General features: G+C 43.4%; 2 protein-coding genes and 1 long non-coding RNA gene across 36 annotated transcripts in view; 1 reads left to right on the top strand and 2 right to left on the bottom strand.

Annotated features, from left to right (window-relative positions):
* Positions 1-13300, bottom strand: part of LOC110524742 (dynamin-1) — an 85202-nt gene extending 71902 nt beyond the window's left edge. For all 33 annotated transcript variants that reach the window (XM_090234419.1, XM_090234420.1, XM_090234418.1 and 30 more), the window contains exon 1: positions 11978-13300. In XM_090234419.1, the coding sequence (XP_090090545.1) occupies positions 11978-12138 (161 nt within the window). In that variant the 5' untranslated portion in view covers positions 12139-13300. The remainder of the gene's footprint in view (positions 1-11977) is intronic.
* Positions 1-17008, bottom strand: part of LOC149983240 (uncharacterized) — a 392257-nt gene that overhangs the window by 104479 nt on the left and 270770 nt on the right. The gene's annotated exons all lie outside the window — the stretch shown is intronic.
* The window catches only part of LOC110524741 (uncharacterized), a 25139-nt gene continuing 20830 nt past the window's right edge, over positions 12700-17008 (top strand). The window contains exons 1-2 of one of the 2 annotated variants that reach the window (XM_021604630.3): positions 12700-12863; positions 13259-13545. In XM_021604630.3, the coding sequence (XP_021460305.3) occupies positions 13358-13545 (188 nt within the window). In that variant the 5' untranslated portion in view covers positions 12700-12863; positions 13259-13357. The remainder of the gene's footprint in view (positions 12864-13258; positions 13546-17008) is intronic. The other variant, XM_090234444.1, reaches the window with a different exon arrangement.

Below are 17008 nucleotides of genomic sequence, written 5' to 3'. Positions count from 1 at the left end.
GGTGGTGTTTCCATGTATACTGCTACATTACCAGCTGACCTCACACTAGTCTAATCCACTTACACACTTGGACCAACAACAGGGGTCTAGTAGGGACATGCACTCGGATAGAATCTCATGGTGTCCTGTAAACTGTGAGTGTGTAGGCTGCTACTGACAGTTCACACACACCTAACCTATGTCATTACAATCATTTAAGGATATGATCTATTTCATATCGCTACCTGAACAGAGAGCAACAGATAAAGCATTGGCAGCACTGTCTAGTCAACAACAGTTCCATTTCCTACTGTGTAAAATCCATTTCCTGTCTTCTGTCTCTCTCCTGTTGGGGTGTGAGCCTGGCTCTCTCTGCACCTTCCTCTCCTCTAGTAACACCTTGTATGGGACAGATGGCCCAAACTGCAGGTCTCCTCTCCCCCTTCTCTACTCCGCCTTCCCCAAAAACGCCACCATAAGGACTAGCCAGATAGGCGGAACCGGCACAAACCAACCAGACCCTGTCACACATACCACACCACTAGCCTGGTTGCCAGTCTCTTTAGCTAACATTCCACTCTTTGTACTCCATGTCATGTGCCAAAGCACAAAGAAAAGCTAAACAGACTGGCAACCAGGCTACCACACCACTACATCTCCCTCTCTATCCCAAACACCATTCATCACTGCTATGGCTGGAGGGATGACTCAAGGCAAGGCATGGTGCCTGGGGTATCCACCACACACATCATACTGTACATGCTACATACTTGCACAAGTGAGCAAGGACGGATGGATGCATGTACATATAGTACCCATGCACACAACATCATGTCGCAATGCTGAAAATAATTCACCACATGAAGAGCCTGTCATGTGACTGCAGGGGAAAACCCAGTCAAGGAGCGAGTGAACAACGCGCACGACTCATTCCATCGTCCCATCCCCCACCCCACCCCACCCCAGCCTGCACCTCCTCTCCTCTCCTCTCCTCTCCTCTCCTCTCCCCAGTCACCTGTGGGCAGTTGTGATGATGGACAGTCCACCCATCCAACTGGGAGACCCATCCCCTCCCCCCTTCCCCTTCCCACCCCCTCCTCCCTTTTCCCCTGCTGAGATACAGTGCCTGTCACATACGCCCACTCACGTGGCAACAAACCAGGAGGACACAAGCTCTCCAGACTGAGCAACAACACAGGCTAAGGAGAGGAAAGAGAGTGAGAGAGACGAGCAGGGGAGATAGAGGGAGAGGGGGTAGAGAGAGAAATGAGAGACAGGTAGAGGAGATAGAGGGAGGGGAGTAGAGAGAGAGAAATGAGAGGCAAGCAGGGGAGATAGAGGGGGGGGGGTAGAGAGAGAGAAATGAGAGATAAGCAGGGGAGATAGAGGGAGGGGTAGAGAGAGAGAAATGAGAGACAAGCAGGGGAGATAGAGGGAGAGGGTAGAGAGAGAGAAATGAGAGACAGGTAGAGGAGATAGAAGGAGGGGGTAGAGAGAGAGAAATGAGAGACAGGCAGGAGACAGAGAGAGGGGGGGCTAGAGAGAGAGAAATGAGAGACAGGCAGGAGACGGAGAGAGGGGGGGCTAGAGAGAGAGAAATGAAAGACAGGCAGGAGACAGAGAGAGGGAGGGAGAGATGCAGATGGAGAGCGAAACAGACAGAGGCACATGACAAGACAGTGAAACAAAGAGAGAGAAATAAACAAGGAGAGACACAGAGGGAGTGATAGAGTGAGAGCCAAAGAAATTGAGATAGCAGAATGTCACATAGCTACAGCACTTCACCTTGTCAACCCAGCCTTGTTTGGGCACACCTTACAGTGCAATCACTCTCTGCCATACACTCTCAATTCTCACACACTCGTACACACAAACGGTCAACAAACCTGTCCAGCACTGGCAACGTGCCAGGCAGCTGCAGCAGAGCATCATTGACTTACACATATTGACTGTACACACACACACACACACATTCCAAAGCATGCATGCACATGTGAACATACTATGTCTTGCTTAGCGGAAACCCTGAGAGGACAATGTTATTCTCTGACTTTCAGCTTCTTAGCCAGAGGCTTTGAGAGGAATAGCAAAAGAGCATGGTGCACTTTATTCCAATAACCGTCAGACCATTTCCACTCCATTGGTTTCCCTCTCATTGATTGACATACCAACTTCATAACAACATAACATGTATTGGAACTGACCTAGTGTAAACACATATTCAGAGCACATGGTACTGGTGGGACTTGATCTTTAATGCTCCAACATACTGAGCCAACTGGGTGAAAAACATTAGAATGCCATTCAGTGCTTTAAATGACCTGGTCTGTGGACCTCGTGCCATTAATGACACTGTATTAGGCATGGTCTAATAATTGCAATCCTCAGTTTTAAATTTACAACAGACTATAAAATGTCATCTAATCCTGATCCATTGTGTGCAGCAATTGCAGTCACGCTATGATGAATAAGATAACTAGGAAAAGCAATTGCATCTCCCAGGCAACAGCCTTAGTGGCTGAGATTGGTTGTTTTTGTCGACTTGTACACCTCCAGAGTACAGTCATTGTAGTGATGAAACGGTTCATTCTTGGCCGATGGTGGGCGCCCAGACTAAAGCAGGAGCGGGAGCCAATGAGAGGGCATGTTGGTGAGCTGCAGTGTAGACTCGCAGAATAGAGTTAATCTCTTTGAGCAGTGTCAGTCAGGGCAGCTCATGCAGCTCCCCTCTCTCTCTTTCCTCACACTCTTGCTCTCACCTCATTCCCTAGTTTCTATCCCCCCATCTTTTTTTTGCTAATCTCACCAGAATTATTTCACAATCAACAAAAAATGATACAACTGCTTCTATCAGCTATCCTAAAAACACTATTGTACACAAAGCATAGCCAACTGTAGAACGAGGCCCACCCTTCATCAACTGTAGAACTAGGCCCACCCTTCATCAACTGTTGAACTAGGCCCACCCTTCATCAACTGTAGAACTAGGCCCACCCTTCATCAACAATAATAGGCAGACATAAATGAGACGATAAAATAAGTGAAAATACAGTGATACATCTCTCAATGGGATAACATAAAACAATGCTGATAATTTTGCATTTTGCATTCTTCATATTATTTCATATCATTCCGTCCTGCAATAGTCTATTGGATTGAAGATTAGTAGAGATAGAGATTCATTTTTTTAGCCTCATCAGTAAATGAGAGAAATCCTATGCTGCAAAAGAGACTATCCTAGGTAAGTAATCTAGTCTGATGTACTAAATGCTGCAAGCACCAGCACTCTAGTAAAGGTGGGTTCTTAAACAGGGTTCTCCAGAGAACAGTGCAACCTACTATGCAGTAAGCACTTCTTTGACCTAGAACAGCTGCATCAGTAGAAATTTGAGAAATCTGAGATCTGAGAAAAAGATACTCACATAACTTTCAATTAATAACTTATTTGGATATTTGACGATGAGGCACATTTCTAGAGGAATATTATCTAAGTGACTATAATAGACAAAAGCTAGAGCTCACTTCCACATTCATGCTGATCTGAACTTACAGTACCTTTAAAGTCTTGGGAGTTTTGTTGCAGGGTCTTGAATCCCCCAGGTGACAACGTGGGCCAGAGATCACAGTGATAGTCTGTCTACGGCAGTACTCCCTGTTTGAGTTGCTATTGTGGGTCTGCTGTTGTGTGTCATTCCTCTGAAGAGCTCTCCTGGGTCCTGAAAGCAGCCTCAGAGAAAAGGACAGGCTCTGTACACTAAACAGCCATCAACCAACCCCTGTTCATCTGATAGGAGCAGGTGAGATATGAGGGAAAAATTAAACTAATCATTGAGGTATCAACTGTCGGGGGAATTGTACCATAATGTTTATAACTGGTGTCTGTTCCCCAACTGTCCCTTCGGCACATTAGGTCCTCTCAGGGGCCACCGTGATAGGATAACAGTTTGTGTGACGTCTCCACTATGAGGTTCCTGGTGAATGATGATTCCTTTGTTTGTTTGTCTAGTGGCCACAACGCAGCCTGCCTCCTACATTCTCCATAATGAAGTTTTATGGATATTGTTGTCAGTTCACTATGTGAAACAATCACTGTTCTGCAACCTTGCACCTCCTAATTATACTTGATTGATTCTGCCCAAACGCATCTCTTTCGAGTTTAATTCTGACAGCAGCTTCCCCTGTATTAGAAAGTATTCATTTGATTTGAAGCCTGCCTTGATGCCATCAAACAGTAATATGTGAGTTTTATTTTTTTAAATTGAACACGGGATATGCACAGTTTGTCATCTTACAATCATCTCTGATTTCAGTAGTATTCTTTATACAGTGCATTCAGAAAGTATTCAGACCTCTAGACCTTTCCCATATTTTGTTACGTTACTGCCTTACTCTAAAATGGATTAAATCATTTTTTTCTCCTCATCAATCTACACATAATACCCCATAATTACAAAGCAAAAACAGGTTTTCAGAAATCTTTGCAAATTTTGTCAAAATAAAACACTGAAATGTCATATTTACATAGGTATTCAGACCCTTTACTCAGTACATTGCTGAAGCACTTTTGGCAGTGATTACAGCCTCGAGTATAAAGCTACAAGCTTGGCAAGCTTGGTTAATCCTATTCTTCTCTGCAGATGATCTCAAGCTTTGTCAGGTTGGATGGGGAGCGTCTCTCAAGAGATGTTCAATCAGGTTCAAGTCTGGGCTCTGGCTGGGAAACTTAAGGACATTCAGAGACTTGTCCAGAAGCCACTCCTGCGTTGTCTTGGCTGTGTGCTTGGGGTCGTTGTCCTGATGGAAGGTGAACCTTCGCCCCAGTCTGAGGTTCTGAGCACTCTGGAGCAGATTTTCATATGGGATCTCTCTGTACTTTGATCCATTCATCTTTCCCTCGATCCTGACTAGTCTCCCAGTCTCTGCCACTGAAAAACATCCCCACAGCATGGTGCTGCCACCACCATGCTTCACCGTAGGGATGGTGCCAGGTTTCCTTCAGATGTGATGCTTGGCATTCAGGCCAAAGAGTTCAATCTTGGTTTCATCAGACCAGAGAATCTTGTTTCCCATGGTCTGTCCTTTAGGTGCCTTTTGGCAAACTCAAAGCAGGCTGACATGTGCCTTTTATTGAGGAGTGGCTTCTGTCTGGCCACTACCATAAATGCCTGATTGGTGGAGTGCTGCAGAGATGGTTGTCCTTCTGGAAGGTTCTCCCATCTCCACAGAGGAACTCTGGAGCTCTGTCAGAGTGACCATTGGGTTCTTGGTCACCTCCCTGACCAAGGCCCTTCTCCCCAATTGCTCAGGTTGGCCGGACGGGCAGATCTACGAAGAGTCCAAACTTCTTCCATTTAAGAATGATGGAGGCCACTGTGTTCTTGGGGACATTCAATGCTGCAAAAATTTGTTGGTACACTTCCCCAGATCTGTACCTCGACACAATCGTGTCTCGGAGCTCTAAGAACAATTCCTTCGACCTCATGGCTTGGTTTTTGCTCTGACATGCACTGTCAACTGTGGGACCTTATGTAGACAGGTGTGTGCCTTTCCAAATCATGTCTAATCGATTGAATTTACCACAGGTGGACTCCAATCAAGTTGCAGAAACATCTCAAGGATGATCAATGGAAACAGGATGCACCTGAGCTCAATTTCGAGTCTCATAGCAAAGGGTCTGAATAGCTATATGAAGGTATTTCTGTTTTTTATTTTTAATAAAAACCTGTTTTCAGGTTATGGGGTATTGTGTGTAGATTGATGAGTAAAACATTTTTTTAAATCAATTTTAGAATAAGGCTGTAACGTAACACAATGTGAAAATAATGTAGGGCTCTGAAAACTTTCCAAATGCACCTTATACCTAGAGTATTACCACCAATGGATAAAATCATATAGGAATCCAGTTATAGTGGTGGTGGTGGTACTCCTCTATAAACTGGTCTGTGATCAGATTTATCCAGATGTCCTGGTCCTAATTATCAAGACTGGAAAAGGAAACCTTGCCCTGGATCAGAGATTTAACTGAGACTTCTACCGAAGTATGGGCCACATGTCCCCCAGCTGTTTGACTTCTGTGTCAGAGTCTGGGAGCTAGTGCAGGGCCCTGCTCTGTGATGCTGGTGGTTCTGTGCTAATTAAACACATAGGAGGAGATGGAGAGGGAGAGAGCAAGAGAAAGGAGGAAGTGCGCATTGATTTACGGACACCTGTCATCTTCTCCCCTAAAATCAGCCAATAGCTGTAAAAAAACAAGGCCCGGCATGCCAATCAGAGCCCAGAAGGACATGATTGACGGATATGGGGTCCGGCAGCTTCCAGGAAATACACTGGGAGGCCATTTTGTGTATGACATAAACTGTATTGCATTATAGTGTGTCAATCTCTACTGCAATGCTGTTCCCTTACGGCAGCACAGGGGTCTGGGGCTAAGGACAGGACAAGGACAAATATCCAAGTCCTAATAGTTCCATTTGCCTTTCATATAAGTGACTGTCTGTTATGTGTACTTGTAATTCACAGAGCATCTCACCAAACCAAAGGCTGTCACACCCACCAGAAATATCAATGCTGGGAGGCTGTGCCTGGGGGATAATGATGAGTTCTACAGTCATTATGAGTTAACTCATAACCAAACCTGCTATGTGCTATTATTACAAAGATATTGGTTATTTTTCTCTTATATTGATTTGTGAGAAATGTATACTGAATATTCCACTATGGTGTACAGAGAATTGAACTAGTGCTATGACTGTTTGATGAATAGTAATTTTACATCTCCTGCAAGTCAGCATATCAATGACAAACATTGAGGAATGACAAAATCTAAATGTGAAATGGGAAAATGTGCCTCTACGGGATATCTGAATGCAAGACGAAACTCATAATTGATCAGCAAAAAGCTATGATTGTTGTCATGGCTGTATAAAGTCAGTGTTAGAAGCAGTCATCACTATTTCCATCCTATATCATGTAATTATTGTGACAGCATTATGTACCTCTCATGACAGAGATGTTACTTTCATAATACCCTGTGGCATGAATCTCTCTCTCTCTCACTCCTCTAATCTTTCAGTGTTTCAACAGATCCCTGTAATGCCAATGATGACACCACGGGGTCAGGGGAGTGAATGGACTGACACAACAGTCTGATGTTCTCCAAGTTATCAGGAAACCCCAGTGCCAACAGAAGGGTACTCTGTATGTCCACACATCCAGACAGACAGAGACTGTCTCTGTCTGCATCTACAAAATGAGCCCCATCCCTGCTACACGCTGATAATTTTTATTAAAAATCCAAAGGCCAACAGATTACAGCAAGGCCCCAGTAGAGAGAACATTAAATGATTGTTTCAGTGAGAGTAGGATTGACAGTGAGAGAGAGTGTGTCAAAAATCTAATCAAATCAAATTTAATGGTCACATACACATGGTTAGCAGATGTTATTGTGAGTGTAGCGAAATGTTTGCGAAATGTTTAAAACCGCATTATTAAAGCGACTAGTGATCCATTTATTAAAGTGTCCAATGATTTCAAGTCTGTATGTTGGCAGCAGCCTTTCTGTGTTAGTGATGGCTGTTTAACAGTCTGATGGCCTTGAGATAGAAGCTGTTTTTCAGTCTTTCGGTCACAGTTTTGATGCACCTGTACTGACCTCGCCTTCTGGATGGTAACGGGGTGAACAGGGAGTGGCTCGGGTAGTTGTTGTCCTTCATTATTTTTTTGGCCTTCTTGTGACATCGGGTGCTGTTGGTGTCCTGGAGGGCAGGTAGTTTGCCCCCAGTGATGCGTTGTGCAGACCGCACCACCCTCTGGAGATCCTTGTGGTTGTGGGCGGTACAGTTGCTGTATCAGGCAATGATTCAACCCGACAGGATGCTCTCAATTGTGCATCTGTAAACGTTTGTGAGGGATTTAGGTGACGAGACAAATTGCCTTCTTCACCACACTGTCTGTGTGGGTAGACCATTTCAGTTTGTCCGTTATGTGTACACCAAGGAACTTTCCATCTTCTCCACTGCTGTCCCGTCGATAAGGATGGGGGGTGCTCCCTCTGCTGTTTCCTGAAGTCCACGATTATCTCCTTTATTTTGTTGACGTTGAGTGAGAGGTTGTTTTGCTGACACCACACTCCGAGTGCCTTCACCTCCTCCCTGTAGGCTGTCTCGTCATTGTTGGTAAGCAAGCCTACTACTGTTGTGTCATCTGCAAACTTGATGATTGATTTGGAGGCATGCATGACCATGCAGTCATGGGTGAACAGGGAGTACAGGAGGGGGCTGAGCATGCACCCTTGTGGGGCCCCAGTGTTGAGGATCAGCGAAGTAGAGATGTTGTTTCCTACCTTCACCACCTGGGGTGGCCTGTCAGGAAGTCCAGGACACAATTTCACAGGTTGGGGTTGAGGCCCAGGGCCTCTAGCTTAATGATGAGCTTGAGGGTACTATGGTGTTGAATACTGAGCTATAGTCAATGACCAGCATTCTTACATAGGTATTCCTCTTGTCCAGATGTTATAGTGCAGTGTGCAGTGTTATGGCAATTGCATCATCTGTGGATCTATTGGGGTGGTAAGCAAATTGAAGTGGGTCTATTGTGATAGGTAAGGTGGAGGTGATATGATCCTTGACTAGTCTCTCAAAGCACTTCATGATGACAGAAGTGAGTGCCACTGGGCGATAGTCATTTAGTTCAGTTACCTTTGCCTTCTTGGGTACAGGAACAATGGTGGCCATTTTGAAGCATGTGGGGACAGCAGACTAGGATCGGGAGAGATTCAATATGTCCGTAAACACACCAGTCAGCTGGTCTGCGCATGCTCTGAGGACGCGGCTAGGGATGCCGGCAGCCTTGCGAGAGTTAACATGTTTAAATGTCTTACTCACGTTGGCCACGAAGAAGGAGAACCCACAGTCCTTGGTAGCGGGCCACCTCGTGGCACTTTACAGTATTATCCTCAAAGCGGGGAAAGAAGGTGTTTAGTTTGTCTGGAAGCAAGACGTCAGTGTCCACAACGTGGCTGGTTTTCCTTTTGTAGTCCGTGATTGTCTGTAGACCCTGCCACATACGTCTTGTGTCTGAGCCGTTGAATTGTGACTCCACTTTGTCTCTATACTGACATTTCGGTTGTTGGTTTGCCTTGCGGAGGCAATAACTACATAATAGAAAACAGCAGGCAGGGGGTGTGGCAGTAGCCTGTGATCAAGAAGACCCAGATGACGTCAGTGCAGCTGGTCAGGAAGAGCAGACTGACATTACATTATCCCCTACTCCTACTTAATGCCAACAATTTCAGCTACAAATGTCAGAGTTTACCAGAGAAATTTAACTCCAACATTAGTCGCAAAATGTCTCATGTCACTATGCCGACCATGAAAACTAGTCTACACTACACTAGTCTGTCAAAAAGATAGTTCGCTTAGTTAGCTTTCTGCTCACCAGCTTGAACGAAAACGCAATGATTGTTTTCCTCCAGGCTGCAACCATATCTCTTCAGCAGGATGGTGCTAGTGTTATTGGTTCCCAAACAATGTTTTCCAGAGGAGACTTTGAGTCCGTCTGATAAAGTAAGCTAAGCCTCTTAGCTAGACGTCAAAGGCTTGCGACCTGAGGTGTAGTTTTATTTTTTACATGTTAGCACATCGTTAGCTTTTGACTTGCTTTGATTACATAAATGCTTCAAAATTCACAAAAAGGGATGTTAGCTGATGGAGATTATCTCACAGAACAAAGCATATAAGATCTATTAAGCCTGTGTTTACCACAGACCTTATTCTCTGCGTTTAAAAAAAAATAACTACAAAAAGATGCCATTACTATTGCTGTCTGTAATGATCATAGTTAACGTGACTATCTATAGCCTTATTATTGAAGGAAGTGAGTAAGAACATTTAAGATAATGATTAGATGGTCAGGGTGTTTTGCCCATAATTCCCACTATACTGATGACTGGTGCAAAGGGAGCCTAAACAGGGCTGTTAACAGTGGAGTGGACCTCAATCACTAGAACATCTAAGATGCTGACAAGACCATTTCTCGGTTATTACTCCGACTGACCTATATTTCACATTGCACTGTGTTAACAAAAAATGGAAAGCTATTAATGTACTGTTTATCTGTAATGGGTATCAAGCAATCAAAGGCTAACACAGGTGCCAAGCAACAATCAACATCACTGAATGAAATTAGCTGTGCAACATATGGCAAAGTTTGCGTTCACATCCCATATTGGTGGTGGATGCAGATTCAATTGCACAGAAATGAATTTCATTCTTCATGTATTGCAGTGTGCAAGGATATGTTTAAAGGGATACTGTGAGATTCTGGCAATTAAGCCATTTTTCTACTTATCCAGAGTCCGAGGAACTCATGGATACCATTTTATGTCTCTGCGACTGCATGTAGAACTTAAAGGTAATTTTGCGAGCCAATTCTAACTACCGTTAGCGCAATGACTGGATGTCTATAGGTTTGCTAGCGTATGCTAATTTCCTTAGTGCTGCACGCAGAGACAGAAAAATGGTTTCCAGAATCTCGCAGTATCCCTTTAATAATGTATCTCCAAATGAGTTCATTTACATTTGGTTGTGATATGACCTGGAATGACCAAGGAAATGGCTACGGGACGTAATGCCCCAATCCATATAATAAATCTCAGGGTAGTTGCTGTATTATGTCCCTGCCTTGGTAGGAGATAATAATCCTGCAGCAACATGAAATATATTATGCGGATTATAATTCATGGGGATTTTTTGTAGGTGTTGACACATTTTTCGTTAGGGCAAATCTAGTCGGACATTTTAAAGTGGAAATTACAAACTTTAGAAGCCTTTTTAAACCTTGAATACACTACAGGTTTGCATTTCCTATGTGTAGGAAAATTCTCAGCAACAAAATAGTGATCAAATTAAGATCCTTCATCTGTGTCATTGCCTGGTGCTGAGCGGGTGCAGCAGCCTAGCTAAGCACTAACAGATGGATGGGGAGCTGAAGACGAAGGGCTCAGAGCGACTCTCTCTCCCCTCTCTATGTATTTTCGCAAGGTCATACTGCAGAGTATAGCGGGGTTGTGTCCCTGGAGATATGCGGTTTATCCATCATCAACTCCGTGAGAGTGTCTATGACAGGGACTATGACATAATTAACTGGCCACAAAAAACATGTTATGTAGTCTATTCATATCTCACACCAGGTGTGTATCAGATACACATAATATCTATATTTTGTGGGCTGAGTGTTTGGTTAATGAATTACAAAATTGAAACCCTGTCTGAAAAACAACCACACATGAAGCTTTCTTGTTGGAATTGTGTGTTTACAAGGCCCTACATATGGGGCCGTGGCCTCCAATGTGCTATGAGCCCTGAGGGCAAGGTGGAAAAACTGAGAATGGAGGGAAATGCGCACCCCATTCGACCCCCTTTAAACCGGTAGATTTATGATGTCTGTAAGAACTGGTAACCTCCAATATACAATAGGCTATTTGTAATATCAAAGGAAATGCAAAATAGTGAGGGATTATTTTATATGTAATGTAGATTTGCACTATGACAAACATTGAAAATAGTACCATATAGGAAATAAAGAATTCGCCAAGAAATATTGCAATTAATATTGTTTATAAATATATACAATGATTTTATAATAGGGAGCACCAACAAGAAAATCAAAACGTCCATTTTGGTTTGGTACTCTACCAGTACATACTGCAGCAATTAGCCTGTGGACTACAGGGAAGGTTTTATGTAACCAAATAATATGTTTAGATTCCCTCATGGCTACTCTCGAAGAGGGACTGGTGATTCTAAAACAAGAATTGCAGCAAATCATCTTTATTTAAGACATTCTATATCATGTTAAAGTTATCCAATGGATCTCATGGCTGGAGCTAAGCCAATGGAACGGGAGGATGGGGATGGGTAGGTGTGCAAGAACCATTGCAGCCTAGGAGACTTTGATAACGGAGAGATGCATTTGCGTCCAAAAACACAAAACCACTTACTTCCCAACGAAGTTCTCCAACACCGAGCTTTTCCCTGCACTCTGCCCGCCAACCACAGCAATTTGAGGCAGGTCCAACTGAGAATTTTGACCGATGGCCGAAAAGGCATCTTGCATTTTATTCACCAGAGGAATAAGGTCTTCCATCCCCCGGTTCCCCATGATTGCAAGGGAATATGTCGCTCCTTTACAGATTATAATTAAATGAGGGAAAACGTTTCTCTCGGTCCTTGGCCCTTATCACCCTTCCGTGAAAGGTGTTTCAACGTTTGGAATACGCCTTCTATTTTAATTTTGCTTGCACCCTCATTGATTACGATTCCCCGGTGTTCCCTCTACACAGAACGCTTCTCCTCTCCCCACTCTCTTATACAGCTATGTTCAGCTCTCTACCACGTAGCACCGAGGGATGATCTCTTCTCAGAATACGCTGACATCCCTGCACCGACGCGCATGCACCACGGAGATCTAGCTCAACAGAATTGCACCCCTAGGCTTCGTGTGCTCTCTCTTGTACTAGGCTATGCTGTACGAAATAGAAAATACAGGCTATGTAAGCAATGCAGCTATTTCTAAATAGGCTATGTTGACACACTTATACTAGCTATATCATATTGTGTTATGCCAATGTTGATTATGTTTGGTAGGCTTTGGTTTGGAAGGTGTTGATCTGTCCATGGTGCTGAATTGGTTAAACGACGTCATCTGTACTTCAGCCTCCTAAGTGAAAGAGGGCGACACACGCATATTAACGACAATCAGAGTGCGCATCCCAGTAAAACACCGGTACCAAGTGCGCAGTCTCAACGGAACAATCGCTGCTAACTTTCAACAGGAGGCAGACCGTGGCTAACTTGCCCTTCTAAAAGAATTCATTCCGTTAAAAAGTAGGTAACGTTAATATGATACAAATAATGGTAATACACCGTGTAATTGAAAAGTAACTACCATTGATTATTCCGATTAAATGTTATCTCAACTAGCTAAACTGCTTGTTAGCCAAAAAATAACTAGCTAATCCTAGGCCCAATTGCTAGGCTAGATATATAGCTAGTTATGTTATCCGGAGAGGGTGGACATTGACTAGTTTTGCTATTGCTGGCTAGCTAATGTTAGCTAGAAACCACATGCTACAAAAAACACATAGCTAGCTATTTCATCCATAGCGTTGTTGCTAACAAACGTAGCAATGTACTGTATACTAAGTATGAAAACGTTAGCTGGATTAGAGGTTTATTGTGGATCAGATTATTATCAAACGCTTTGTTTTTCCTTGACCAAGATCCTGACCTGACCCGAGAAGGTGTCGTCAACAGGCTTTTCTGCAAACAAGCACGGACACACGCAATTTAGCATTAAACACCAACAACACAACGCCGGAATGTTTAACCCACACCACCACCATCAGCAGCAGCAGCAGCAACAACAGCAACAGTTTCACCGTCACCTGCGGCAGCTTCAGCAACTGTTCCAGCAGCCCCCTCCACCGCCGCCGCCTGCGCCACCACAACCGCCTCCATCGCACCATGCACCCAGGCATCATCATCATCATCACCACCAAGGAGGACGGTAAGAAATGTGAACTCGAGGTCGTGGATCAGCAGGCCTACTAAGGAAATTGCCACCGCTATCAGAGTGCGCTCCGGGTCGTAAGTTAATTAGGAGCGTTTAGCGCGCACTGGACGTTCTGGCAGGGGAGAATATGGAAGGCCAAGAGATTCTAATCATTTTACCCGGAACACGTTTTAACACTTAGAAATATCATTTTTCACTTGATTTTTTTTTTGTGTCAAATGTCATTTTTTTGTACACGCAATTTTTTTTCGCCTGTTCAGTGTGTGATTTGAACACTTGATATGGTGTTCATTACACCTGTTCAGTGTGCATTTACAGTTGATGTGTCTCTACAGATGATCAGAACGCTTGTTATGGGCACATTTTACACGCGTTCATTAACAGCTTATTTTGTAGCTAACGTCACATTATTAATTTTTGGTTTATTTTTATGTATTGAAGAAAAGCACGTGTTTTTTTCTTCATTTGAATTAGCTATCCATAATTTTTCCTTGTCTGAAGTATCAAGCTAAGTATAAAATCTAAATTAAAAACATTTAAGTAATAATTATGACAGGTTCCATCCACCAGATGGGATTGTTTTTGTATCTACTTTTCCAAACCCCGTTTGTTTGATGAATAAATTAAAGCAATAGTCACTATACTTTCCAAACCACAAAGGCTGAATTAAAATGTTTTATAATGTAATGTATTATTGTTAAAAATTTGACCCATATTTAGAAACATCTCCCTCCCCGAGTAAGCGATTCATCACAACGGGCCTAAAGTCAAATTCCCGGAAATTGAGTTTGGAGGGGCTACAACGAAATGTACCCGTTACTACACAGGCATTCAGAACGTGTGCTGTGGCACAATTTCATGCATCTGAAGGTACGATATTCAAACAATCTAATCACCTGTAAATGCACACTGAACAGGTGCAATGAATGCGTGTAAAAATGCCCATAACAAGCTTTCAAATCACCTGTGAACACACTGGACAGGTGGGAAAAAATCATGTGTACAAAAAATGACATTTGACACTTGAAAAAAAGCATGTGAGAAATTTGAGTTACAAGTGTTAAGACATGTACCAGGTATGACGATTAGAACCTCTTGGCCTTCCAAAGGAGAAGGGTTGATCCGAGCGTTCTTACCTCACAACGGCAGTCAAGCACCCAAGCTAACAGGAAGGGGTTACCTAGTCAGTTGTACAACTGAATGCCTTCAACTGAAATGTCTTCCACATTTAACCCAACCCCTCTGAATCAGAGAGTTGCGGTGGGCTGCCTTAATCACCATCCAAGTCTTCCTTTAACCCAACCCCTCTGAATCAGAGAGTTGCGGTGGGCTGCCTTAATCACCATCCACGTCTTCCTTTAACCCAACCCCTCTGAATCAGAGAGTTGCGGTGGGCTGCCTTAATCACCATCCAAGTCTTCCTTTAACCCAACCCCTCTGAATCAGAGAGTTGCGGTGGGCTGCCTTAATCACCATCCAAGTCTTCCTTTAACCCAACCCCTCTGAATCAGAGAGTTGCGGTGGGCTGCCTTAATCACCATCCACGTCTTCCTTTAACCCAACCCCTCTGAATCAGAGAGTTGCGGTGGGCTGCCTTAATCACCATCCACGTCTTCCTTTCCTGGGAAACAGTGGATTAACTGCCTTGCTCAGGGGCAGAACTACAGATTTTTACCTTGTCAGCTCGGGGATTCAATCCAGCAACCTTTCGGTTACTGGCCCAGCACTCTAACCGGCTAACATTGGCTAGCTTTCTAGCTACTTCCAGACACAAATGAGAGAACTTTGACCATTTTACTCACCCTAGCAGAGTTGGTTAGGCTGTTTTCATGTTAATAACTGTGCTTCTGGTAATAATAAAACATTTTTTTGCCGAAGTTTACTCATACCAGTCATATTCAACGGGTGTTACACGTTCGTAAATTAATCCGTTATTCTGTGCTCTGATACACTGACGAGTGTTTGAAATTGGGGGTAGATAGAGTGAATTTACAAACAGACCCTAAAATGTAAGTGTGATTTGCTAGCAGCAGTTTGACAGTGGTGCCTGGAGAAGCTGCTATACTCTAATTTTGCAAAAAAAACAGCCTGCCCAGCGGCAGAATGGGGCACTGTGTAAAAATTCTAGGTTTTCCTATAGTTTTAAGGTTTTCACTCTCAAAATGTATTTGTTTTATAGAAGAGAAATTGTTTAAGTCACCAACAATGCTTATACCACACGAGCAGTGGCGACTCCTCATTCAGGGCTGGTGGCGCATACAAACTTGGTCTCTTTTTTTGCTTTCTTAAGGCAGCTCCAAAATGCAGGTGGTTCAGCTTAGCTCAGTGCTTTCTGTAGTGGTGGGGCAGCCTTCAAAAAATACGGAGCATAGGGCTTGGTAATGTTTTCTAGTTACGGTTTGATTGGCTCATTATACTGTCACTCATGGGGACAAAGTACGTCAACGCAAAATCTAAAGGTAGAGCTTGAAAATTCAAGCCTCTTGGGTGCTGCCAGAGTTACATTAAAGTGCCCATCCAAGAAGGCTCAAGGTCATTGGCCACAGATAAAATGACATCAAATCACATCTACATCTACAGTAGCATTGGACTGATCATGTCAACATCATACATTCAAAATCTTAGCAAACTAACAGTCATCAAGAATGAAGTCTACAATCTACTGGCAAAACCTTTTCAATCCTAGCCATGAAGAGAAATTACAGATAAAATGTATCGGTGCTCGTCGGCCATTGGACATAAACATTACAACAAGTTGGAAATCGCAAATTCAACATTAAGAGGTTTGGAAGGAATCAGTGGCTAACTGCAAGCATCTCAAAGCAATGGCTAGCCTGCTATTCAGTGGAGTGGGTATGTGGTCCCAAGTCTGTGTTTAAGGGTATCTTTTCCCAGCTTAAAAGGATAAACATTCGCATTGGCCATGCTGTCCCTCCAACATGACTTCTGCTGTGCTCAAAACACCTCAACTGGGAAATCTTACTTCAGTGAGTTCAAGACAACTGGGAACTCAGAAAAATGGTCATCCAACTCGGAATTTCAAGTCGGGAACTCGGGCCTCTTTCTAGAGCTCCGACCTAAAGATCATTGACATTATCATGATTCGACCTTTGTTTTTTTCCGAGTTCCCAGTTGTCTAGGAAACATCATAAATCCAGAGAATGCCAAACTTTGATGACAAAATTTGCCCACGAAGGACCGCCATGCCACCTTCCTGTTCAAGTGAGCACAGCACAACATGGTGAGTCCAAAAATGTCTTGTATGCTGCTGCATAAATAATGTAAAATGCCAGCGAGATATGTATACTGTAGCTAAGAAAGTAATACTAAGTGTATGTTTTGTAGTAAGCTGTTAGTACCCCATGTGTCTCACCCTAATAATTTGGTCACTTTTCCCATCATAATTTTGCCTATTGTTCAATCTTGGTGGTGCACATGTAGCCTGTTTTAGAGAAAT

The sequence above is a fragment of the Oncorhynchus mykiss genome, chromosome 5 (genome assembly GCF_057628025.1).
Source record: "Oncorhynchus mykiss isolate SJ-2025 chromosome 5, ASM5762802v1, whole genome shotgun sequence".
NCBI lineage: Eukaryota > Metazoa > Chordata > Actinopteri > Salmoniformes > Salmonidae > Oncorhynchus > Oncorhynchus mykiss.
The sequence above is the reverse complement of the archived record's forward strand: the minus strand, read 5'-3'. Positions and strand labels throughout refer to the sequence as shown.